This window comes from Plutella xylostella, chromosome 15 (assembly GCF_932276165.1).
Source record: "Plutella xylostella chromosome 15, ilPluXylo3.1, whole genome shotgun sequence".
NCBI lineage: Eukaryota > Metazoa > Arthropoda > Insecta > Lepidoptera > Plutellidae > Plutella > Plutella xylostella.
The window spans coordinates 10,293,528-10,318,693 of NC_063995.1; the positions used below are offsets into that span (position 1 = coordinate 10,293,528).

At 37.7% G+C, this 25,166-nt stretch overlaps 3 protein-coding genes across 7 annotated transcripts in view; 1 reads left to right on the forward strand and 2 right to left on the reverse strand.

Annotated features, from left to right (window-relative positions):
• The window catches only part of LOC105383683 (glypican-6), a 49,783-nt gene extending 31,606 nt beyond the window's left edge, over positions 1-18,177 (reverse strand). The window contains exon 1 of the mRNA XM_048625769.1: positions 17,777-18,177. Within this exon, the coding sequence (XP_048481726.1) occupies positions 17,777-17,993 (217 nt within the window). The 5' untranslated portion in view covers positions 17,994-18,177. The remainder of the gene's footprint in view (positions 1-17,776) is intronic.
• A 2,160-nt stretch (positions 18,178-20,337) lies between these two features.
• On the forward strand, positions 20,338-22,944 carry LOC105383663 (probable pseudouridine-5'-phosphatase). Of its 4 annotated transcripts, none has more exons than XM_011553752.3 (5): positions 20,338-20,405; positions 20,564-20,710; positions 20,946-21,164; positions 21,574-21,806; positions 22,104-22,944. In XM_011553752.3, exons 2-5 carry the CDS (start codon positions 20,596-20,598, stop codon positions 22,275-22,277), a joined length of 741 nt encoding a protein of 246 aa, XP_011552054.3. In that variant the 5' UTR covers positions 20,338-20,405; positions 20,564-20,595; the 3' UTR covers positions 22,278-22,944. The 4 variants fall into 4 exon arrangements, with proteins under 4 accessions (XP_011552054.3, XP_011552052.3, XP_011552055.3 ...); XM_011553750.3 differs by having other exon boundaries at positions 20,366-20,481; XM_011553753.3 differs by having other exon boundaries at positions 20,374-20,475.
• A 157-nt stretch (positions 22,945-23,101) lies between these two features.
• Positions 23,102-24,754, reverse strand: LOC105383664 (NADH dehydrogenase [ubiquinone] 1 alpha subcomplex subunit 2). 2 transcript variants are annotated; one of them, XM_011553755.3, is made up of 3 exons: positions 24,588-24,749; positions 24,394-24,500; positions 23,102-23,568 (listed from the first exon to the last, which is right to left on the reverse strand). In XM_011553755.3, exons 1-3 carry the CDS (start codon positions 24,668-24,670, stop codon positions 23,480-23,482), a joined length of 279 nt encoding a protein of 92 aa, XP_011552057.1. In that variant the 5' UTR covers positions 24,671-24,749; the 3' UTR covers positions 23,102-23,479. The 2 variants fall into 2 exon arrangements, with proteins under 2 accessions (XP_011552057.1, XP_011552056.1); XM_011553754.3 differs by lacking the exon at positions 23,102-23,568 and adding an exon at positions 24,004-24,131 and having other exon boundaries at positions 24,588-24,754.
• Between the last annotated feature and the right edge of the window lie 412 nt (positions 24,755-25,166).

A 25,166-nucleotide genomic window follows, 5' to 3' on the forward strand; every position in this document is an offset into this window, starting at 1 on the left:
GGCTTGTAGTGGCGAAGGCGTTAATATTTCCCCAGCGGGCTTTTCAAGTGCCCAGGGGGTGGGCGGCAATTTAAATTGAGATTTTTAAATGACGGAATCACCCTGCTGCTCTGGCAAAGGATTTGAGCTTCCAACAATAGAAGCGTAGTTTTATTGTGAGGGTGTAAATTGATCTTCAAATTATAACTTGCTGTCTGTACTGAATAGTGCGAGCAGAAATTAAACAAAAGATATCAGATTTTTGGAGCAATTTCATAACTTAACCCAAAGGAACTCTACATTGAAATAGAGGAACATAATTTGATAATACGCAACCCAATCGGTCCGACTCTATTTATTAATGAAAACTAAAACTGTAACCTACTATTATGGACCCAAATTTGACCACCGGGCAAGACAGGGCAAGACAACGTAAATATCACAAATCACAACAGATAAATAAAATTATAACGGCCAAAACAAAGAAATTGAATGTTACTAGATGTCAAATTCCAACACGAAGGACCAAACACAGAAGAGCGAGAGAAATCGTCGTAATGGCCAAATGTAATTACAACGCGGTTCACGAAGGCGGCCTCTTCACCTGCACTATTATAACCTGTATTCCTTAGACGTAAGAATGACGGGATTTCGTGAAACGCACTCAAGGACCACCCGCGCTCGCTCTGCCCAGCCATTATCATACTTTTTTGTGGAGAAAATAATAATCTCTACAATGAAGTCATCAACGCCGACCTACGATCTACGCGTGAGGCCAGAGATCTAATCTCCTAAACCGATCGTTTAGTTTAATCGATTGCGATCATTAACATTACCTCAAATGTAAGCAATAATCAGGCACAGTTGCAAGAAGCCACTCCTTCGCATCATAGGTATGTGCTATGTGCGTATTTTTGTATTTTGTTAAAGCGCATACTCCGTTCCGCAACAGTAGTTAGAGGAAGTGTTTCATAACCGCTTCGTTCCGGCTGCTTCCAGTTTCCGGAATCACCTAACTTTTGAGACACACATGGAGAATTGCAACTGCGCCACTGTCATGCTCGGGAGAGGATTTTTAAATGCTTTCCGTCTGGCATTATGATAATGAATAACGCAAGTGCACATTTTAATGAACAGAGTCCTAATCAAAATACTATTGAGGAACACTGCGTTAACGTACTCAATTTTGAGGAGTTAAGGGTGGCTATGGCTGAATTATTAAATGAAAACTGCATATATGCATTCCACATGCATTGCATAAATATATGCATCAAAATTGGCGTCTTGTGAGCCTTGCAGTCTGTGGCATCATCAAAGCGAAGTGCGCGGGCAAGAATGTACTGTGAAATAAAAGGATATCGGCATAATCTTGCCGACGAGCGGCAGTAAATCGCGACGGCCTCGATCCTGACAACGATACAGATTTATCGGCCGGGCTAATTCTCGCTGCGCAGCTTAAAACTCGTGTAAGTAACGGGGCTTTCCTGGGAAGATATGCTGGACTTGAAAAACTTGGAATGGGGAAGTAAGCGTAACATGGGAAAGTTAACACAAAGGTGTGTAACTTGTACTTGTCGAACACATGTCGAACACGACTTTTGACAAGCGTTAATACACATCTACACAATAACTAAGATAATCCCCATAGGCACCAAGGAATCCCATTTTATATCTTTAAAGTTTTAAATGAGACAAAAAGCAAAGACAAAATAAAGAACCGGTCCCATGTACTAAATAATCCAATCTCTTCATTTTAATTCATCTTTTTTTGCTTGCAAGATCGAGTTTCCCTTGAATAAGTAAAGGATGACGCATACCGGATTCCTTTATAATTAGAAGATCCAGGGAGCAGTATCTCGAATAATACAGTAAGTTACAAACATCTGTGAAACGTTGAAAGATTTCATAAAGATACACATGAAGTCAAGTTGTCTTTCCATTCCTTTTTTATATTATGTTAGAGAGAAAAAACTATTCACGGTCTTCAAGAACTCACTGTTTGTATTTTACTCTGTGGGAGGCGGTGCAACATTCCAGCAAAATTGCCCTTAAGGTAGGTAACAAACTAAATAAAAGTGTAGAAATTCGCACAACCTTTTAACGGAGATTGATCATCATCTAAATTAGTCTTAAAGATGATTCTTTAATTAGTGCTTTCAAAACAAAAGGATTTTTTATATGTTAAAAAATTATTTTATAAAAGCTTCAAACTTTAACAATTATTAGTAAGTTGATTATAACGATAACCTACATGTCTTTACATTTTCTTAGGTTAGTGATCGTGCTCTGATGTATCACAGATATGGCATGAGCTTTGACTTCAAGTTGGTAGATAATATCATTACTAGCTATCTCCGTAATATCGCGTTATTCGGGGGCGAGAACATTGACACTAAATTCATCTAAACTCCCACTTCGTTGCCATGTTTCATCTCCTTCTAGCATGAGAAGTCAGATCACGTACCTCGTCACACAAATTCCCTGCATCCACTCTCATTGTGTGACTTGTGAGCTACCTCTCAAACTTATTTATATGCATGGACGACTTCTTTGAATCGTACTCAGGCTTCTAGAGGTATGCTAGAGAGTTTGCTTTACGATTTAGAAATAAAATAAGAATGATGTGAAATGAGCACCCATTCAAATGGATTTTAATTGTGTAAATAAAACTACACTTCAAAAAAACAAAGTAAGGATACTGAACTTGTAATATTTCTATAAGTACGCTTAATTAAAATCCGTCTTTATGGTCTGATTTATTTATATGTCGTGACGAAAGAATGATTAAATGAGTTTCAAAATGGTCGTCGGTTGACTCAATAGAATTTACTCTAATTGATGTATCGATCCAATCAGTCTAAGTTGGAGACCCAGATTAACAATAACAGCAGATCAATTAATTATTACCGGCGCCCAGCTTGTTACTGGGACAACAGAAAAGTTTTGAGCACAAGTAATAGTTAGAATACTTAAAGGGTCAAGATAATAAAAGCTTGATTTGTTTATTGTTCTAATTTTCGAATTGGGGACAATCTTGTGCCACACATTATTGTTTGTTACTGTTACATACTGACTGATAAAACACGATTTACTCAACTAAGCGACACGGTTAGATCCAATACAGGATCAATCAATCAATCAATACAGGATAGGCGGAAAGCATGCACAAATTCCAAAAGGAAGTGGAGGAAAGGGATCATTACTAAGCTCAGGCATAAATCCAAATGGATTGTGCCTGATGCCATGGTGTCTGAATAAACGTTTATTATATAATAGGCATTCGTAACAGTCTGCTCCTCGTGTATAAAAACCATCCACGTGTACACCTGCACACGCTGAGGTATTTCGGGACTGACGCCAGGTGCTATAAACATTGAAATTTCGGTAAAATTCCTTAACATCCTTACAAATTACAGTTTAGTTTTAAGTGAGTAGATAGATATTAAGTATGGATAGTAGTTAAGTACTATTTATTGGACTTCAAAAGCGAAAGGGGCCTAACAACAGCCTTCAAAGCATGTGCGGCGGGGAATAATTAAACTTGTACAATGTTCATAATAATAAATAATATTATGTTCCTAGTCAAAGTTATTTGCGATAACTCTCGAGAATTGTTGCCTAAGTATGTGGCAAAAGATAAAGTTCGCATGGATCAAGGCATTACATTATAGCGTTAAATAGTTATGTTCTAACAAAATAACAATTAGAATAAAATATTTAAATGTCAAATGAAGATTAATTTAAAGAAATTTTTTGTTTACAATTGACTTCCATTAAAAATAATGGGTTATGTCTAATAAATAGTAAATAAATAAATAGACGACCGAATGGCGTAGTGGTTAGTGACCCTGACTACTGAACCGATGGTCCCGGGTTCGATTCCCGGCTGGGGCCGATATTTGTTTGAACACAGATATTTGTTCTCAGGTCTTGGATGTGCCCGTAAAATGGCAATAGGCCCGCCCCCTATTACATTGGGACTAACATAACACTCTGGCGAAAAGTGGGTGCAGCAATGCACCTCTGCCTACCCCGCAAGGGAGTACATTAGTACAAGGCGTGAGTGCGTGTTTAATAAATAGTGATTAATGTATGATTACTGTAGGATAAATTTTATAGTCATTTAGGTATGCATACTTGCTTATGTTGGGATTATGCACAGATGAACAACAATTTTACCGCGGCATTTCTTCTTGGGCCACTGGCTCAACATTTAGTTTATGCTAATGCAAATTCAGTATAACATTGCCATGCAATGCAATTGCAGCTCTTTCGAAGCTACTAAACCTACTTATGTATTATTGCTGATGGGGGGAGACGTGCCAAGCCAAGAGAGTTGGCAAGCAAAGAGTCAAGAATGTAAATGTACACCGAATAGTAAACAAGTGAAATGCATTTTATCGCACATTGTTCTTGGCTTAGGTTAGATTTTCGCCAGTCATGTTTTTACGGGGTAGTGTAAAGTTCAACGATGACCAAAGGAATTATGTATAGTGAGGGAAATACGGGTAGGAAAGAAGAACATAATTATGTCAACTAAATATTTTAAGTAGGTAAAGAAAGAAGATTTTCGTTTTAATTTATCTGAGTTTAGCATGCTATTAACTTTCTCAAACTTGCACTGACGTAAACATTTTAACAAAGGAATTCTGCATCTAATATACCTACCTAATACCAATTTGTACAACGATTTGTCAATTGTTTCTAGCCCGCATCCGACAAGGTTATGTTGGGAAGTGGGATAGGATTAGTGTTGCCACATGCTCCCTCGTTGGTCGAGGACATGTCAATTTACAAGTCCATTATCTGTCCTGTTTATCTGGAAAGGGTGTTGCCTTCAGGCATTGGGCGTAACTAACCTGATTATAATCATTGTTTTTATTTGATTTGAATAACGTAACTCAAAATTATTATTAAGAGACTGTGAGTTGATAATTTTACAACTTATATGCACAACAGAGTCTTACGCAGACTTTGTTTCATAAAATGTAACCTTGTCAGCATCAGAGCCAGTTGAAGCTGTTGAAAGAGCAATAACCTTTGCATGCTATGTAGCTATAGATATTTTCATATTTGTCGGAAATAACTTAAGTTTTATTATTTAAACTCGTAGTTGAGGCAAAGTTTAACAACCCTCCATAAAGTTACAACAACCCAAGAAATTCCAAGACTTTCAACATACTCCAACAATTGTCAGAGCAAAAACTTCTTTGAAATCCGGCCAACTCATGTTGGGTTCATTCACAATCATTTGAATTTCTTAAGCAATAGAGTTCAAAATTCAATTAGTAAGTCTCAGCGCAAATTGGAATTGTTCATAAGCTTTTTAGACATCCTGAGATTCCGACATTACTAGCATTTTTTTTATTAAAAAAAATTACCTACTTACAACAACCAATTTACCCTTATAACATACATTATATTCATAAAAGTTTAATTGCTGCATCATCTAAAGTTTTCAAAACTAAACATATCGCGAAAGAAGAAATGTTGGAATCCCAAGAAGTATACCTACATCTAGGTACATTGTTTAATTGGTAAAAAATACTTAATAAGAATATTTTAAGACAGTTTAGTTTATAGAGATCTAGACCGAGCTTTACTGCTGGTGTGAGTACAAATAGTACAATGGCTGCCCTGAAGTGCCCACTTCACCTAGATGCTTTATCGACCAGCCACCGGTCCAGAATCTATCTTCACAGCTTTGACCTGAATTTGAATATCGCTTTACCGCGCTAGTTGGTTAGTCTTGAATTTTTATCCAGAACCTTCAAGTTCCTGAACGAAGCTAGTTTGTACCGATGAGAAATAATTTGTATTGTTTGCAGTACTTAAATAAAACGAATAAAAAGAAAAGTAGTTCAGTAATTGCCATCCCATTACAGGCTTCTTCGCATTGCAACAGTGGGTAAGTACCCCTACTGCTTGAGATCAAACGAAGGCCCATCGTAGATCGCAGACGTCATGATTTAATTGCACACGCAAACAAGAAGTGTAAGCAAACGCCACGTTTTTCTGTTTTTATAACATGAAATTCCGCGTTCTAATGCTTACAGTTGTTCATAATTTCGTTGCATGTTTAATGTTCAGTGTTCACTGCATTTAATTTTAGATGAAACACTGCAATGATGCATCTGATCTTGTAATATGTAATTCTGTTACAGTTTGGATTGTCTCCATCATCAGATGAGCCACCATGTTTACTTTCGTGCACTATATGTATTTGTTTATTATAGAAGCGTTAGATTATAATAATACGCAACTCACACACACATGTTCAGCGTTGGCCTACGGACTTGGGGAGATTGCTTTAAGCGTAAGTTAAATACAAGGTGATAGTGGATTTATTGGAAACTCGACATGGTTCGAACGCCTTGGTTCGAGTACTTATCTAGTGCTAGTTTATCGTAAAATTGGTCAGGAGTAGGTGTTTACCAAAGAAGACATAAACTTATCTGAATTTGGCAGGAATTTTCATCAAATAGGTATCATAGGAAGAAGGTTCGGAGTTTTACCTGTAACAAAAAAAAAACTATTATCGACCATATTCACGCACAATGGGCAACTACAATCAAGCAAGTCAAGCATAGCGTTCACCTACGTGAAATCACTTATCTATTATCTCCTTATCACTCTAGGGGCCGGGATTAAGGTTACGGTATTAAAATTTAAAGATACGCACTAACATTTCAATGAGCTCGTACACAAACTGTCCAGCCGTTAAATCGCACAAGAATGCCAATTTTTCTATTGTTGAGAGTTTGCTAGAGTTCGTCCATTACACAATGCGCAAGCATAAGATGGAGCATCAAAAAACACCTTATCCTTCCCTAATCGCTATTCAAAAGTCGAATTTCGAGAATAGTTTTTTCAACAACAAGGGCAATAAGATGTCGTCTTGCAGCCGTTGGGCGAACCTTACAAAATATTTGTTCAAAACAGGAAGGAGTCCCGTAACATCTTTGGGTATTTTGCTACAAAGGCTTCGCGTTATCTGTTAGTTTTTACTTTTATAGTGCTAATATAAACGTGTAACCTTAGTCTCTTACTTTAGAAATAGAAGAGAGCAAGAAAAAATGTATCGTATTTTATATGCTCGAGTAATTTAATCGGGCACCTCGAGTAATAATAGCTGGTGGTGATGTGCTTGCATGCAGCTCTATCTTTAACCCGCCGGTGTGATCTCGGGCGTACTGTAAACAAAGGTGCACGGTGCGCCGCGGTCAATATCCTTCCGCAAATAGCCGGGAAATGCGTTTGTCAGACCGCGCCACGTTTCAAACGGAATTTCAAATCCATAGACGATAGCTTTTTTTCTTTGAACTCATGCGGCAAGTGGTGAAAGTTGTGCGTTTCACGGAAATTTGTATCGGGAAGATTAATCTTCTTTTGTTTTTTATTTTAATGAGTTACCTTATGATAACTGACCTAGATAGGTAACCTATCTTTTTAATGGCATTCTTAATGTTGAATTAGGTAAGTACGTAATATATAATCTTATCCTATCAATTTATCATTCAATATACAGAAATTAAAAGCTGAAATACGCCTGTGAGCAGTCTCTACCTACCTAATACCAATTACCTATTCCCACCAGTGGCTGTGCTCTACCCTCCTCTTTCTGAGCTTTGTCTAAAGTGTGAGAGTCTCATAGCAACGAATGCAATTAAAACTTGTAGGCAACAACATCGCGGGACAGAATTTTGTCGGCAAAGTTGTCTGCGTTGAATCTGAGTCCCCTTGTTTGAATAGACTATGGCGGCGCTGCGCAACACAGGAGCTATATACAATGCACTCTACAGTCACAGCTTAACAAGAGTAGATGTAGATAAGCTCTTATGACACGAATACGTTGTATTCACAAACACCTAAAACTTCATGTAAGTAGCCAAAGGTTGTTGATAAATGCAAAACGGATGTTGATAAAACAGCATCAATGCAAATCTTTATCCTAAATTATAAGTCTAAGTTTGCTAAGCCCACGACTACCTACACTTTTTTGGAACTATTTAAAACCAACAAGTTCATTCGTGTGCTTGGGTCGTCCACTGAACACACGAGGTTGGGAATTCGAACATGACAAAACTGCATTAATTAAACCTCTTTTGTGTCGCCAGCCTTTGAATGCAGGTTAGACCACCAAGCTTTGCCCTTTAAACACAAAGCTTTTAACGTCATGTAATAGAGTCCTAAATTGCATTCTACCAAGAGTTCTGAGGGAAGTGGTAAATGCAACTGAACTAACTACAGCCCGGTTGTTTCCAACACTTGTTCAAATACAATCAGTAAGTTATTCATAAAGTAATTACATTTTCTTCATTCATAATGTGTTTCCGTTCGAATATTATCGTACTTGTCTAGTTATGTGCTAGTAGAATGGCCGTTATTTCTGTAGAATTCCAGAAATTTTCTATCCCTATCTATCTACCATCAATATTAAAATTACGTGTACATACTTTAAACATATTTCGATCAAAGTATTGACCTAAAAGTGTCACCACTTTAAACTAACGAACTGCGATATTAAAAGACACTACTGTAACATGATAGCCATTAGACGCAGACAAAAAGGCGGGGTTTCCTTCACTTACAAATTAATTATGCGTTGTAAAGGCAACATTTGTAGGTACACTTGACTAGACCACAGGCTATGGAGTTACTGCGGTCGGACATGCTCGTGCGATTTCACACTCGTATCGAATATACACTTCTACTGCTTGTGAGCTCGTCAATAGTGTCTTGTGTTAGTAGCGTGTACGGAAACACCGATTTGAAACTTCAACTTATTTTAGGCTAATCATCTATTTAAACTTTAATTAATTACGAACGTAAAATCTAATTGCAAATGTATCTGCAACTGTAACTGAGGTAGGAACGCTAAAAAGCAGAAATCATAATCACATAGCCTTTAACGGCAAAGAAACAAAAACCCACCCAACCAATAATAACAAATTGAAAATAAAATAAACTTTAAATTAAAGGCCTCTGAATTCGTATTTAAAGAGATACCGGCGCCATGAAATGTCTAATAAATCACACCGAGGCTGACACATACCCCTGTACCACCAAGTTATTGCATTCCGAAGATAAACTAATAAATGAAGACCATCGCTGGTTTATCGCGAACATAGACCTTAAAGCGGTGACGAAAAGAAGACTTGGATGTGAAATAAGCGTTTGCATCGTACAAAAATGGAGTGTCAAAAGATGAGTCATAGTTGGATGTGGCAATGGCAGGCAAGCTAGGCAGGCGGCGGCGGCGGTTGATTCACCCCCTACCTGCGCCTGCGCAGCCCCTGTACGCAGAAAGATCTATAGTGAGGTACAAAGGACCCACCACACACCTTTTGTGGATTGTGGATAAAATCTTCGCGTAAGCGCGTCATAATTGTTAGATTTTTTATAGTAAGCATCTATGTTTTAACAAATTTCTTACTGCATTAAATCAATTTGGTAGTTTTATGTTAGTTAATTATCATTATCTTTAAGAGAGAAAAAATATAGGTACAATGCACACAGACTCATGTATAAGCAAAGCACCGCAGACCGATTGCGTGCGTCTGCTACATATCCGAAAATAGTCTAAGTAGGTCGACGAGCCGACGATATGATCTGACATCATGCATGTAACCAATACTCACTACTTCCCCACGAGTATCAACATCAACAATAGGATTTTAGCTCTTTCTGAATGGCCAACAAAGATACATAACCAATTTGTCATCCTCAAATCCTCATACCTATGAAATATTAATTCTTGTAACTAATGAATCTGCCCCACTTTACTAAGTAACATATGGCTTTAAAAATCTATTTTAAATCCACGACTGGGCTGCGTTTGTCATCGGACAGGCTAATTATCTCCATCGAAAGAATAACCAAGACTGAAGCCAGCTGCATCGTTTTATTTATAATTTTCCGTGTCTGCGGCTCCCAACCCGTTCTTGATCTCTACCTCTTTAATGTCTCTGTTAATTGATACAAAAGCCGCATTCCCAAGAAACTTTATTGGACGTAACCGAAGGACCTACTCGATTGCTGCTAGAAGAATTTTTATAACAAACTTGATGTCGACAAAACTAAGTGGTTGTTCACGTTAAATTGATGCACCTAATGAAGTTTACTCGTAAAGCGTTTTAGAGCTAATGTTCAACCGTGACAACAAATCATTCGTATCACTGATGTTGAGGTCCGACACTGATGTTGAGGTCCGAAACAGTACTTTGATGCTCAAGAGAGCAGTAATGTGCGGTGCTTATTATGACTAATGTCTACTTGTAGCGATGACAAAAGCTTACAATCTAACAAAAGTGTTGTAATTCCACACCGTTACGTGTTTGTTAGCTTCTAAAGCATCTGTTGTAAAGTGATCCTTAAATAAAGCCGAACAAGCTTGAGGTTTAAGTGTGGAAGAAGGACCGCCGGCGTCTTTGACCGGAGAAGATAACATCTACATCGGGCAGGTAGACTTTTATTGCCGATGCAGCGAGCCGCATGGAGCAAACGCTAAAGGAACTACTCACCAAAAATGTTACCCGTGTTAATTTTCACACGAGTCGCTCAAGACACACGATATTATGTTATGGTTGTCTTGGTCTTAGTTAAGTTAAGTTCATTGGTAAGTGGTACCTATAATATGAGGTTACTATGAATAGCAACACAGATTAATTCTCCTAGGTAAAAACCGCTTTCCCTCTCGCTCCCTACTGATTTCATTGAGAGTGGTATTTACGTTGCAAAGGATACTCTTGGATTGTGCTTTATTTAAGTTGAAAGTAGAGGTTCATTCGACGTGACCTGGCACCAGATCGAATGGAAAACTAGTAGATTTCAATCAACAAGCCGGTCGCGTAGCAGCCTGCGCGACGCATGCCTCGTCGGCGAGATGAACGGCATACCTGAGCCAGTTGTCTTTGTCATGTTAAGCAAACAGCAGCCAACCTCATTATTCGGATATTTTAACAAGGCGTAGCGCAATCTCTAGAGCTTAACTAGCATCGCTCCACTTATGTTAACGACTCCATATTTTAATGTCCTTAACATTGGTGCCTAATGTCTGGAACATCGCGTCGATTCGTCGTTTAGGGTCCATCTGAAGTGTAAACTGGGCTCTGGACGCACCGCCCTGGCGCGACCGGAGCCCCGGGCGCTATTGTGTCGGATCGACTCGTTTTTTATGTGCAGGCGCATCGCCCACTCGAGTTTTTGGAATTCCTCTTGCTTCCCCGCGCCCCTCTCTCCGCGGGGCCGCGGCGCCGCCGGGGGTCCGGATTCATTCATAACGCGGCGTGATGTCTACTATCCCCCACTCTCTTTTCAAGTATTAGGTTGCATTACAGTTTCGATCGTATCTTCCACATGTGGTCCGGAAATAACGGAGGACACCCAAGGCTGTCCATAAGGTCGCCCTTTTAAGCCATTGTTTTGACATTTTTTTTTTGTCAAAGATAAAAACAAAAATCAAACTTGTCCGATCTTCTAAGCGACATCATAAACCAATGATCCCACAAAGGGGAATATTTTAGTTCGATCCCACGATCATAAGTTGTGGAGTCAGCCTGCGATTGCACCTTTCTTATGTGTCGGTACTCTCGGCTACAAACCATTACTTACTTTATTGTTATGATCATCGGTATGGTCAGAGAACAGAGGAGACTTTTAAATGTTATGTTTAACTCTTCTACCTCAGGTTCATTAATATTTATCAATTCACATATCTCAGGCATTACGACATATAATAAAAAATTGGTTTATTTCTGTATATTGTGCTCAACGTTACAATAAAACGCGGTGTGATCTGAAATTAGTTAATTGATCTCATCTAAGTAACTTATTAATTAAGGCTAATTGGTGGCAACGTCTTTATCATCAAAATATTAGCAGCGATTAAAATAATAATCGTCAGTGGCGCTATGGCCGGGTGGGGTGATCGTCCGTGCACTCTCACGGCATAATTACGGGGCGCGCTAACCACTCCGTCGCAGTTTATAGGCCGGCTCAGCGCCCGCGCCCCGCCCGGCCCGCGCGCGCGCCGCCGGACCGCATTCCGCTCCCATGCGACCGCGTCCTGCACCACCCTGGACGCCAGCCACCACCAATTGGAGACAGATACACTTCTTTCTACAAATCTAATCTTACAATTGTTTCTACAGTGTCGAAATTTTAAGAAGGTTGTTGGCATGATATTTATGTTTATAAATACGGATAAAACATAGATATCTAAATGGAGACAGAGATAAAAGTCAATTAAGGACCATAAAATGTAGTATATACCTACCTACTCTTACCAATTTTATAAATTCACACGACTAGACATGATTATTGCTATTCCATTAACGAATTCGACCGATGACGAATCGTGCACTAAATCGACAAGATTATAATCATTAACCGACCTCGCGGGCTCACATTCTTCGCCTGTAGAATCCGTGAAGCGTTGGAATGCACAGAATCGATTCGAACTCGTTTTATTTTCGCCACGTCATAACTCGCTCTAGAGCCCACCGGATTGTCCGTGCTCACCGCCTGAATCATGATCAAGTGACAGCACCAGCAGTCAATATTTAGCCATGGGAACCATCCAATGTTGGATGAAGCTAAAGAGGATTATTGCTGAGATAACAATGACTTCGCGATCGCGGACCGGTTGTGGACGTATGATACATATCTACAGGTGCACACTGCAGCTGCTGTACTAATGAACTGGTGCTTTTGACAACCTCACTGAACGTGTAATGTCTTTAGCCCTGACTTGTCGTCTTCATTAACAATCGATACAAATAACAGCTTGACGTGTGAAGTCAGCTGGACAAGTGAAACCTTTTTGGGCTAATTAAAGTGAACTGCTTGCACGCAAGTACAACGTCAGAGTGTACGATACGATCTATATTTGAAATTCCATCGAGGATCAGTGATCCATATCGATTCATACATGAGTGTAAGAGAGATAAGTTGTTCTAGAGTTAATATCCTTATACCCTTGATGTTAATGTTTTACGCTCGATATCACACAGACATAACTAATCAAACCAGAATAAAAGCACTCAGTGTTAAATGTTAAGACATAAGGGGCTGGTAGACTTTTCTATAAGTATACATTATAGAAAGGCATATTCATATACTAGTCATGTCGTTAGATAATGCTTAGTTTATCGTAAACGTATCAGAAATAAAAATAATGCAACTAAAAAAGTATAAACCAGCAGAGGGATATGCAAATTAAAGATAAAGCCTACAATTCGAGAATCTCTTGGAAAAGTCCATTGGAATAAAAGGGACAGAGGCGTTTCATTTGAAAATTAATGAGTAACGCAAAGTGGTTCGATAACGTAATTAAGACATAATGTATACGACGGCCGATCAGCGTTTGCATAAATTCCTTTGGGAAGATTAAGCGGATTTAGCAACGGTGGTTCGACTGGTCGGTGAATGCACATTTTTTGCGTGTTCAGTTGGAGCTGACTGCGGAGACCGAGACCGGTCTCGAACAGCGGCGACAGGTCGGCACCTGCCCAAGACCTCGCTGGAATGTCCGCTCCGAAATTAAAAGCCCACGTACCCTATTGGTACACGACAATCAGCGTCTTCCGGAATGTGAAATATGGATTCTAAGGAAAAATACACTAAGGAAGCTTGCGACTTTTCTTACTCACGAAGGATGTAATAACTCATTCCATTGGCAGTGGTTTCAAATTACTGCATAGGTTGCAGTAGGTAGGAACTTAAGTACACAGTACTGAGAAATATTAAAACGTGGGTAGTACCTGTACATCGGTCCAATAGAGACTTACGTCAAATATGACCTCGAAACTGGTCAAAAGAGCAACATAAGCTGATTTTACGATCACTTTTCTATGCAGACATGTTTTTATCGAGCTTCTATTGATTGGCTTTTGTGTGTGTGGGTGTTCTAATGTCCAATTTATATGCTCCACAATTGTGATAAAAATATACATTTTATCTATTGATGTTGCAGGTATACTTAAGCCATTTCTAGGTAATGGTTATTGCTAATGGAAATAATTTTAAAACACCGCAATAAAACCAATTAAACGAAGGACTCGTGCAATCAAAATGACAGATGTAAAAGCCTGTGTATGCGCGTGCAAAAAACATTTATTGTGTACAGTACAGCATCCTGTTTCCCGCGCGGTCTCGGCCTAATTACAGAATAAGAGGCTCGAATGGGACAGGGTAAAGGGTCCGACTGATGGAGATCCATTCAGCCACGTTGATTGAAAGGGTTCACGAGAAAGAGGACCCGAATTTATGGTAGGCATAATGGCATTTCATTCAACTTATCAAAGTAGGCTCATCGTATATTATTTCTTCTTGTTAAGATAGATGCATCAGTTCAATCATAGTTGACAGCAGCATCCGTTAAAATTACCGAAGGCGTTGACCAATTAAATTGGTTACTTCTCAGTACGTTTTATGGTAATCGTAATACATTGGGTATCACTCTAGAGAGGATTTAATCAATAAGTTAAACGATTTGTTCAGTGCAGAGGCACGGTTGTTTGGGTTGTCGACCTCGGCGGCGCCAGTGTTTGCTTTGGCCCGGTAGATGTTTGTCACATCGACCACTCCGGTCCACCCACGAGGTGAAATGAACCTGTCTTGTAATAACTCATCACTGAATTTACCGACAGACTCATTTGGTCAAACTAGTCCAACTTGATTTCTTTAAGAATTTTAATTACACATTTACACAATATTCTTAAAATTGTTAATTATTTACTTATGATAATTCTAATACCGCCATATTCAAACCAGAAAGCTGATAAGAGTAAGGCGACATGAGGTAGCCACCAGGCATCAGGCATGCATTACCCAAGAAATCATTTTTCCATAGCTTGTTATCGACAAGCGGCCTCATGATAGTCGAATGATAGATAGGTTACTTTGGTCAAACAGGATATATCTTCTATAGTAGGCAGATAATGTCCGACTGACAATTCAACCATTTCACATACATTATCAAATGTAATGAAAATCGATCGGTGTGTGGTATTAAATAACTAACAAATAATATTTATTTTTATGATGCACCGGCCCATACACTATTTGGTGTCGGTGAAATTCATATATTACGTGAGTAATAACTATAACATATTAAGTGATTCATTTATTGCTGAATATTCACATATCCGTTTCTGATGTGTCTACAAAACCATCTCACACACAAAGAAACATTGTAAATGGAAATTATGTATTAAATTATGTATTTAAAAGCCAGTTAGGAGCAGACACAAATGCCGGTAGTGGTCGCGACAGGTTGTCCGTTAGTCGGCTTAAAGATCGAGTATTGCATGCTAAATAAGCCGCGAACCATGCAAAATACCCGATACTATAAGCGAGGCCCACCGATCTAGCGAACGCGTGCCCTTAACTGGAAGCATGCCCACGTTTTACCTTCTTAATTGAACATTTTATATAAAAGCAAGGACTGGTTTAGGTTAAGTAGGGCTTGTCATTGATTAAATTGCTAGTGGCGACGTGTAAAACCAACGCATTGGCTATGCGTAATTGGTCGATCATAGCGTCCACCATACTTGGTGTTTTATGTAAACCTTGGATCATTTTAGATCAATTTACAGGCGCAAGCAATTAAAGCAATTAGTGTTATTATACACATAGGTAGGTGCTTTTATTGATCTCTAATAATCGAGTTCTGGGTGTGCCTAATACGTTATGAATCGGTTTAGAACGGGTTGGATAGGCTCTGCGTCACAAACTATCGTCTATTGAGCAGTTTCTTTTCGAAATCCAGTGTTGCCAATTTAGTGATTTCTTGAAAAAAAGTAAAGAAATTAAAGTTTATACCATACCAGCCTTGGCTTACTCTGGTTCACATGGTTAAAGTTAATGAGTATTATTCGGCAGTATGTCTTCACGCAATAATTTCATCGGTTGCAGTGTGCATGTGCATACTTTCGAATACCGAAAATGGAAGATGTAATGGCATAATGGAGTCGGGAAACCGGTCCATCACCAACGTTGCCAATGGAATTTTGAATGAACACGATCAGTGTCTACGACTTTTGTTTCAAGTAAGTAATTTTAGCACAATTAAAGTTTATTAATATGTATATTAATCTTATATTTTAATACCCATGAACTACAGAGCTTGAAAAATATAACTCAAAACTTTGTAGTAGTACTTCAGGGGTATACGTGGGTACGCATTATGAGACAAGTGAGTGTTTTATACTTGCAGAATATCTTCTTAAAATCATCATAAATCGGCATATATGTCCATGAAAACCGTGTCTGATCCCAGATCGTGTCAAAATCATGGCTGAGGTAACTTCTTCACCCACGCTTTCTTCTGCTAGCAATTTACCTGCTCTGCGTTGAGTTTACATTTGTGACATTGAAATCAAAGTATGTGATTTTCAACTCTATTCTATTCTATTCTCTGTGGGGGTGTAAGTACCTGCACCTGGCTCTCTCGAATGGAACCTTTGTGCATATCCCCAAGGTCTAAACTGCCTTCCTAAGCTTGGACCATTTCCCACCACGCTGGTCCACTGCGGGTTGGTGGGTTCACATATCTAGATGTGCTAGATCTAGATATGCAGGTTTCCTCACGATGTTTTCCTTCACCGTAAGAGCGATGGTATACATTGTACTTAAGTTAAAAGAACTCATTGGTACATGTCAGCGCCGGGATCGAACCCGCATCTCTGGCGTGAGAAGCGGACGCTTACCCGACTGAGCTACCACCGCTCTTCAACTCTATCAGCCAGAAATATGAAATGAACTCCAATACTGCTCCATAAACACGTAATTCTCCGAGATTTGGTCTGCAGAACTACTATTTAGCTCCACATATATGTTGAAACGTGCATATTTCACAACTCTCTCGATCCCGCCTTCTACTTTAGACGCCTACAAGTCTTGTAGTACAAGACGAGTAGGTAGGTGCACTTTAAATAAGTTTGTTTGATTTAATGTATTATTAATATATTATGGGTGTTAGAGACGATAGTTAAATATGTTGCTTCCAAGTCCCAAAAGCATTAAAGCTCGGTTTACCCATGTATTGACATGTAGAAGAAGGTACTATAAATCACAGGTCGCAAGGCTTGTTCTAAAATATTGTGTGCATTTACTAAACACTTGCATGTTTCACTAAGTAGGCACTCAGCCGGCTAAGCTGGTTTCTAAGAATTGCTTGAGGAATATAAAACAATAAAAAATGTGAAACATTAAGGACTGGCTACCTGTAATGAGGTAAGAGAGAAAGGGTATCTGCATGGACTTTCCAAAATGTGAAGATTACAAAGCCTACCGCCCTTTCGCTATCAGCGATTCCGTTTAAGTTTCCTTGTTTTTTTGTAGATTGGTCTGCATATCCCAATGCTGGGGAAGGAAAGTTAAAAGGTAGGCAATGCGTCATTATTGAAAATAAGGGGTTTATTAGGTATAATATGTGGACGAAAGTTATGTGAGATAATTAGGGTCGTAGTCTAATAAATTGTAAGTAATTAAGAAAGTTATAAATTATTTTAAGTTCTTTAGGGAACCATCCTTTATGGAAACCCTCATGTAACCACCTTCCTTAGATAGGTACCTATGATTATGTAGAAGTAAATAAGTAAACATAGGTAAAAAGGTTTATAACAGGTAACTAGGTACCCTTGTAGTTGAAATTTTAGAGAGGAACCTAGCCTATTTCTCCTCAAAGCAAACTAAAATAAAAAGAACATTGATTAACCGATAAATAATCAAGACATTCATATTTATCATTACAGTCTAATCATAACAAAGAAAGAGATGGAACGAGTCTCACCTGAATTCGGCTGGTCTTGGATATCGACGGCGGATAGCATTCCTTTGCTCTGGAAGTGGCTCCTGACGGCCGCACAGGACACGTCGGCCTCCGCGACGGACACACCAGCGGCAAAACACGCGACGAACAGCAAAGACAATATTTGGGTCCTCAATCCAAAAATCGATTTTTTGTTAGGCGACAGTTTCGCATCACAACAACACTGATTCACATCCATGGCGGCGACGTCTTGGAAACACTTAGTCAAATAAAAATGTAAAGTTTAATAAAGTAAATGTACATACAAATGTGTTTAGTATTATGAACTAGTTAAATATACGAAGGAGTTTATCGCGTCACGCGAGGGAACTGCGATCCATGGTGGTCGCCGGCCGACTGATCGGAGTGAAGTTGGCGCATGGCGGAGGGAGCCGCGCCGGAAATGAAACAATGCTTGCTCTGCGTGCAGGCGGGGGGCGGGGCGAGGCGCGGGGGTGCAGGCGGGTGCAACGACGGCGGCCATGATGGAGCGGGAAGGGTGAAAAGTTTCTCTTCGTATAGATAGGTCTTTAGCTTTTTACTTTTAAAGAACTTAAGTACCTATAGGTATATATTATTTTTTTCTAAATAATTATGTACCTACTTATTTTAACTTTTTACGATAATTTTCGTAGGCGGTAGGAGAAAGAAAGTTCGTATAAGTACTGAATGATTAGGTTGTAGGATCGATTACCAACTGCACTTAGATTAGGCATAGACTAATTTAGGGATCCAGGCAGAGGGACAGGTAGACAGGTAAGTATCGAAATATGATCAGTCGGTAGGTATATTAACGAATGAACCAAACGCGAGCAATGTCAAGCAACTCAAGCAAAGCAATTATTAAAGAGGCGGTAGGTTATTAGCTCACCACATGGATGGAATACCTAGCAAACGGAAACAAAATAAAGTGGGTGATGGGTACCGGGTACCTAAGTACCTAACCTACCTGTAATACCTGCAAGGTGTCTGAAACAGGGATGGTGGGATGCTAAGTGTTCACACCGACGCCTTCTTATTACGAGCGTCGGGATCTGTGCCCGGCGCTTTACTTTCAGAAGAAGAAAAATACGTCAATTATTACAAATAACAACACGAAGAAATCACTATCACAATAATTCATAATTCTTAACTCTTAATTCTAATACCTATCTTGTAAAATACGTTATTTAATACACTACTAATAAGCGAATTTCTATATCTTTATCATCATCACCATCACCGCACGTCACCCACGTCTTCGAGTCTTCGCCAACACTAGGAAAGTATTCTCTGCGAAGGCAAGAATCGGCACGATCATTCCTCAAAGCCGGTGACCGGTGCCGGTAGTTAGTTCGATATGATAAAATACCTACTACGCATAGGTAAATAGATAATATAGATGCTGAAGTGGTAGTGTTTAATGTGACTTTTGGTAATGAGGCTATCTCCTGGGTTTTCTCCTGCGTCCGTCAGGGCCTAGGCTTCGGGCCTAAGCGGATTACCTCTTTACCCGGGCTTCTGCTCCAGGGCCTTCAAGCTCCTGGGTCCGAGGCACGCCTGTTCAGTCAGGCGGCTTCTTGTTGGTTGTCTCAGTGAGCCGCTGCGCCGTAATGACGAGATGCCGACAGCAGCAGCTTCCGAAGAGAAGCAGCGCCCGAAATGTGGCTATTTAACCTAATATAAATATATATATATATATATATATATATGTATATAATATTTAACCTAATATAATAAAATTAAATTTAGTTACTTACCTGGGTTAGTACCTTATGCACAAGTGGGTTATCTTGCCGGTTTACAAAATAACACACAACAAATGACTGTCATTTTCTTGAATTGTTATTGTGATCATGATCAGTGATATTAAAAAGAATTTTACAAAATGCGTAAATTTTTTTCTTCTAATTCTTAATTTAAAACAGAAAATTTTCGAAGTGAAATAAAAAATAAGTTTACATTTCATTCATTATTTCTTCCGGTCATTCAATAAATGATACCAGTAAAAACCATGAATTTGCCAATATTTCGAATCATGTTTACAAAATGTAATAGACAAAAAAACAACATCTTTTGTTATTCTAAAATAATAATAAAAAACTATTTAACGCAGTCAAAACGTTAATTTCTTTGTTAAGAAATATTTATTTACTTAGTAATTTTTAAACTTAAACGATGCTAAGCAAATTTTTTGCCTTCAGATCAGTGTCTGTTTATCTATCTATCGACAAACAAAACATATTATAATACTTATTATTATGATCCTAACTTTAGCTTACTATTAATTCCAAGCGCCAAGTAGGTAGCACCATCTAACCATCTTCAAAATACATACAATCACAGTTAGGGATTGCTAAAATGAGAAAGAGAGCATTCGTATTTTAGCGGGTGTAAAATCAATATTTTACCGTAACTTAAGCACAAAGTGTGCTCAATACAGGTATTTTATTTTTTACATTGTATTTAACTTAAAAACTGTAAACTTCTTTGCAAAATATCACTGTTGATTGTTTCTTCACTTATGCTGGCAGCATAAATATTATGCATTCATTCAATTTCCTGTCAGCTGTCAGGTTCAGTCATTCGTTATTTCGTTCACTCATTCATGGCAAAAAGTTAAGAGTTTGAGGTACTTTTTTTGTACATTACACAATTTTATAAATATTTTCCTTGTATTTGTTTAACTATTATCAAAGTCTGTACGTGTATGTATATTTGCTTCACAAGATATTATTATAAGAATTTACAAAGTAGTTATTTGATCTGATATTTAGGTCTAATTTACAGGGGAACTTGTTTACATAACATACACCGGCAAAATGAGGTTCTATTTGATGAAAAATGCAACTAAGGTGTTTGGCAGTCGTCTCCTGTCCACCAAAACTTTCAAAAAAGTCACACATTGCATATTTGATATGGATGGACTTTTATTGGGTAAGTGCTGACCGACCTTAAAGTGAAGGTTATATTAAAAAAAAAAATTATTACCTACTTATAAAATATAACAGTCGAAATACGATGCTAATCTGTTTGGTGAAATAACTTTTAAATTTAACTAAACTTTACTTTGTCATACCATGTCAAAACTTTCAAAGAAAAACTTTTTTTGTAATTTCTCATTCATATTATCCTTGATTAAAAAAAATCATATCATACCATAATATTCCAGACACTGAGCTGGTGTACAAGAAAATGATAACGCAGCTGTGTGCCAAGTACGGCCACGAGTACACCGATGAGCTGATGATGAAGGTCCTCGGGGGCACGGAACAGAGGCTGTCCGAGATCCTGTGCAAGGAGCTCAGCCTGCCCGTGTCTCCTGAGCAGTTCCGGGACCAACTCTTGAAGCTTGGAGACACTATGCTGGCTAATACACCACTTTTGGATGGTATGCTACTTTATTACTAATTTGAAATGTATCAAGGTAAAAAATTATCTTATTTTTTTCATAACTTAATTAAGAATTACTAATTTCATAAACCCAAAAAAGTTGTAAATTGTAATGCAAATTGAAGAAGACTCCTGGGCAGTCAACTAGTGGCTGGCAACTAAAGAGACTGGCTAATCCTTTCATCTACCCTAATCCAGTTGTAGAGTTGACTTAGGCCGAGTTTTTTGATCCGTGTTCAACTTTAACCATTAGTCAAGTCACTTGTCAAACATGACATCTGCATACGAATTTTGTTGATTTTTAACTAATGGTAGCCATTTTTGACCAATGGTTGAGTTAACTAGGGATCAAAAAACTTGCCCTTAGTTTCTCAACATGTCTGTATTTTTAAATGTTCACATTACAGGTGCAGAAAGGCTAATTAGGCATCTTCACAAAACCAAAGTCCCATTTGCACTGGCTACCTCATCAAGTGAGAGATCAGTGAAAACAAAAGTAGCCGGAAATGAGGAACTGTTTGGATTGTTCCACCATATGGTGATGGGAAGCACAGATAAAGAAGTGAAGTTTGGGAAACCACATCCTGATATATTTTTAATAGCAGCTGCCAGGTTCCCTGATAAACCTAAGCCAGAACAGGTAATTCAGTTGTATTGCAAGATTTGCAAGCATATTCTATACTTTACATTTTTAAATAAACAAGTACTGAGTATATATTGCACATTTCTGATATTTACAGAGTGAGACAGGTCATTGTTATGGACATGGCCAATGCTTTCGTTCTTTTGTTCATTGCTTTATGTTGATAACGTGGAACAATAAAAATATTTGGTACCTGTTGATATAAAATATAGACTATAATATAATTTCACAGTTGCATTGCATCATATGCCTTTATTACACTATTTCAACAAAACCATTTCTATTCTATTTCAGTGTCTAGTCTTTGAAGACTCACCGCACGGTGTGACGGCAGCTGTAGCGGCCAAGATGCAGTCAGTGATGGTGCCCGACCCTCACCTGGACAAGAGACTCACCACTCACGCCACCATAGTCCTACCTAGCTTAGCCAAGTTTCAGCCGGAACTCTTTGGTCTGCCATCTTTTTAATACACAACCAGTGGAATAAACTGAAATTCCTTGTAAGCCCACACTCCACCAATGCAGGAGATTAGATGAGCAGTGAGGAACTTAATGAGATGCAATTACGAAATTCTATTGGTTCCTTAATAACATCTCTGCACTCATCTCGTGTCCACACTGGTGTAGTGTTGGGGTAAGAGGGGGAGTAGTAATGTTCCTTGCTAAAAATGATACTACATTTTTACTGAGTGGCATAAAACTTTTCATTTTCTGCATTGAAGTCTAGGCCACATTAACCTTTTTATCAGCACATTTGTTAACTTGGCTCTCTAATCTATGCATGGTTCCACAATCAACGATTCTTGCCTTAACAAGTACTTTGGTCCAATATCATTGCTATTGCTAATAGATTTCTTTCTGTCATTTTGATCATTTCCAGTTGCTAAGTTTATAATTATTACCCAAGAAAAGATTGAGAGTAGTTGCAACAGGTTTTCGAAATGATACTTTATAGCATTGTAAGTTATGAAATGGGCCCTGAGTTTTCACCTAAAAGATATCATTTTCAATAAATGTAAGCATCTTAGATGTTTATGTGTAATCTTAAAGAGAAACAATTCCATGATTTCCTTAGTATTATCATTATAGTACAAGTTTTAATTCTATTGCAAAGGATTTTAATAGTTTTTTTTTATAATATACATATTTATAATATGTAGGTATGTATTCTGTATTGTATGGGATGGATTATTGTTTTCTGGTTGTCATCATAAGACACCAAGTAGAAGATTTGTAATTTTTGCGTACATCAAGTGTTGTAGAACTGTAGATTACTGTTGTTGGGCCCTCTAGTCTGTTTAGTCTCTAGGTCACTTGTTTTTTTTTTCATTAAAACATAGAATCATTTATCTGATTCTCAAAAAATATCATACAGTTTTATCAGATCAATAACAAAAAGTACATTATATGATTATGTAGTAAAATTTATAATTTTTGTAAGTATAGACATTTAAATGGTAAGAATAAAATCATATTTTTTAGAATACGAATTGTATAGATGTCTAGAGTTGAGATATTTATTTTTAATAAAACAATTTTTGGTACATAAAATAACTTGTGTTATTGTTATTTTAACATAAGGTTTTTAAGTCACAAATAAATTAAATGTTTTTTGTTTGAACAAACTATATTTTACAATTAAAATCTATTAATAACATAAAATAAAACATTTACTTTGAAGCAGTTAGTTGCTTTATGGAGTTAACAACATCGGTAGCAGATAGATCAGTCAGAGGAGTACTGCGCTCCACACCTTTTTCTGAAATCAGAAAAAATATATAGATATTTTAAGTTTAAAAAAGCACCACTAGACTAACAAAAAAATACTGTAATACAATGAATTCTAAATAAAGTAAAAATAATATGGATGTACTGAATTACTTTGACTTCTAAATATATATTTTCTGCTAGAATAGAAAAAAATATATAAATATTTTAAGTTTACAAAAGCACCACTAAATTAACAAAAAAATACTGTAAAACAATGAATTCTAAAAAAAGGAAAAATAATATGCATGGATGTACTGAATTACTTTGACTTCTAAATATATTTTTTCGGATATGTGTTTGTTGGGATTCAGGTTTATATGTAGGTAATGAGAAGTTTAAATATCTACTTATACTACCTATATGTAGTACAAATAACATCAGAAACTGCTTTATTTAATCATTAGATAAGAACTAAGATTCAAATCAAATGATTATTTATTCACCACTGCTTGTTACAATTACTTGGTGTAATCTTAGAAATTTCTCGAATAGTATCGTAAACTTCTTCACATGAAAAATCATGAAGGGGCTGACTGACCTCTTGTCCCTTTTCTGAAATATTTACATTAATGTTCTAATACATAATATGTATGTAAATAAGGGAACAAAATAACACACTGGAGTAGACCGGATAGTGATAACCAGATGATTACAAAGGCTTTTGTCATTCTATGAATTATTAACTCATAAATTAAAATAATAATATATCAGAATTAATATAAGAGCGTTTAGATTTAAAGAAACTGCTGTGGTATTTTAAAATAAATTTAGTATGTATATGGAAACTGATAGTAGCATAGGGTTGATAGCTTACCAAAGCGGGCATATACTTTAGGTTGAACTCCAGAGCATTCCCTAATCAAAATAGGGAAATACGGGTTTTCCTTTTTGATGTTGACATAGTGCTGCTGGATAAACTCCCTGAAATGAACAGTTTTAAAAACCATAATAGTATACAAAAGTAAGTTAAAGAGGTTATGTTAATATTTATGTAATCGAAAGGAGTACCTCACACCAGCTGACTGCTTGCTGGTCTGACAGAGGTGGATCCTCAGCTCTTTCAAAGCTCCACCAAGACGAATACCACTCATTTTTGCAATGGTTTTTGTGATTTTGGTAGAAGAACGTCCAAGAATGCAAAATTTATGTAATTCGAAAAAGAAAAACCGTCAAATTGACACTTTGTATGCTGATTTTATAATCTGTGATGAATTCAAAAAGTTTTGTAATCATTATTTTAAGAATAACTCACCTCAATCGCTCACCATGGTTCCTATGATAAATCACATAAATCTCTGTGACGATAATTATTATCTTGAGTTAGTATGCCTGCTAACGGCAAGAATGCACTAATGGTCGTTTTCCTATTCAATATTCATACCAAAAATATCTTCATCATCATCAGCCAAGTAGGTAGTTAATCACCCACTGGTGAACATGGGCCTTTCCCAAGGAGCGTCAACACATTGTCTTCTGCCCCTACCACATGGAAGTAGAAATTCTACTTCCATGCCCTACCGGCTACTTGTCATAAGTCAGTTTGCCAGTTCGTGGTCATGGTTGGTGGTAGCACTTTGAAGCTTTCGT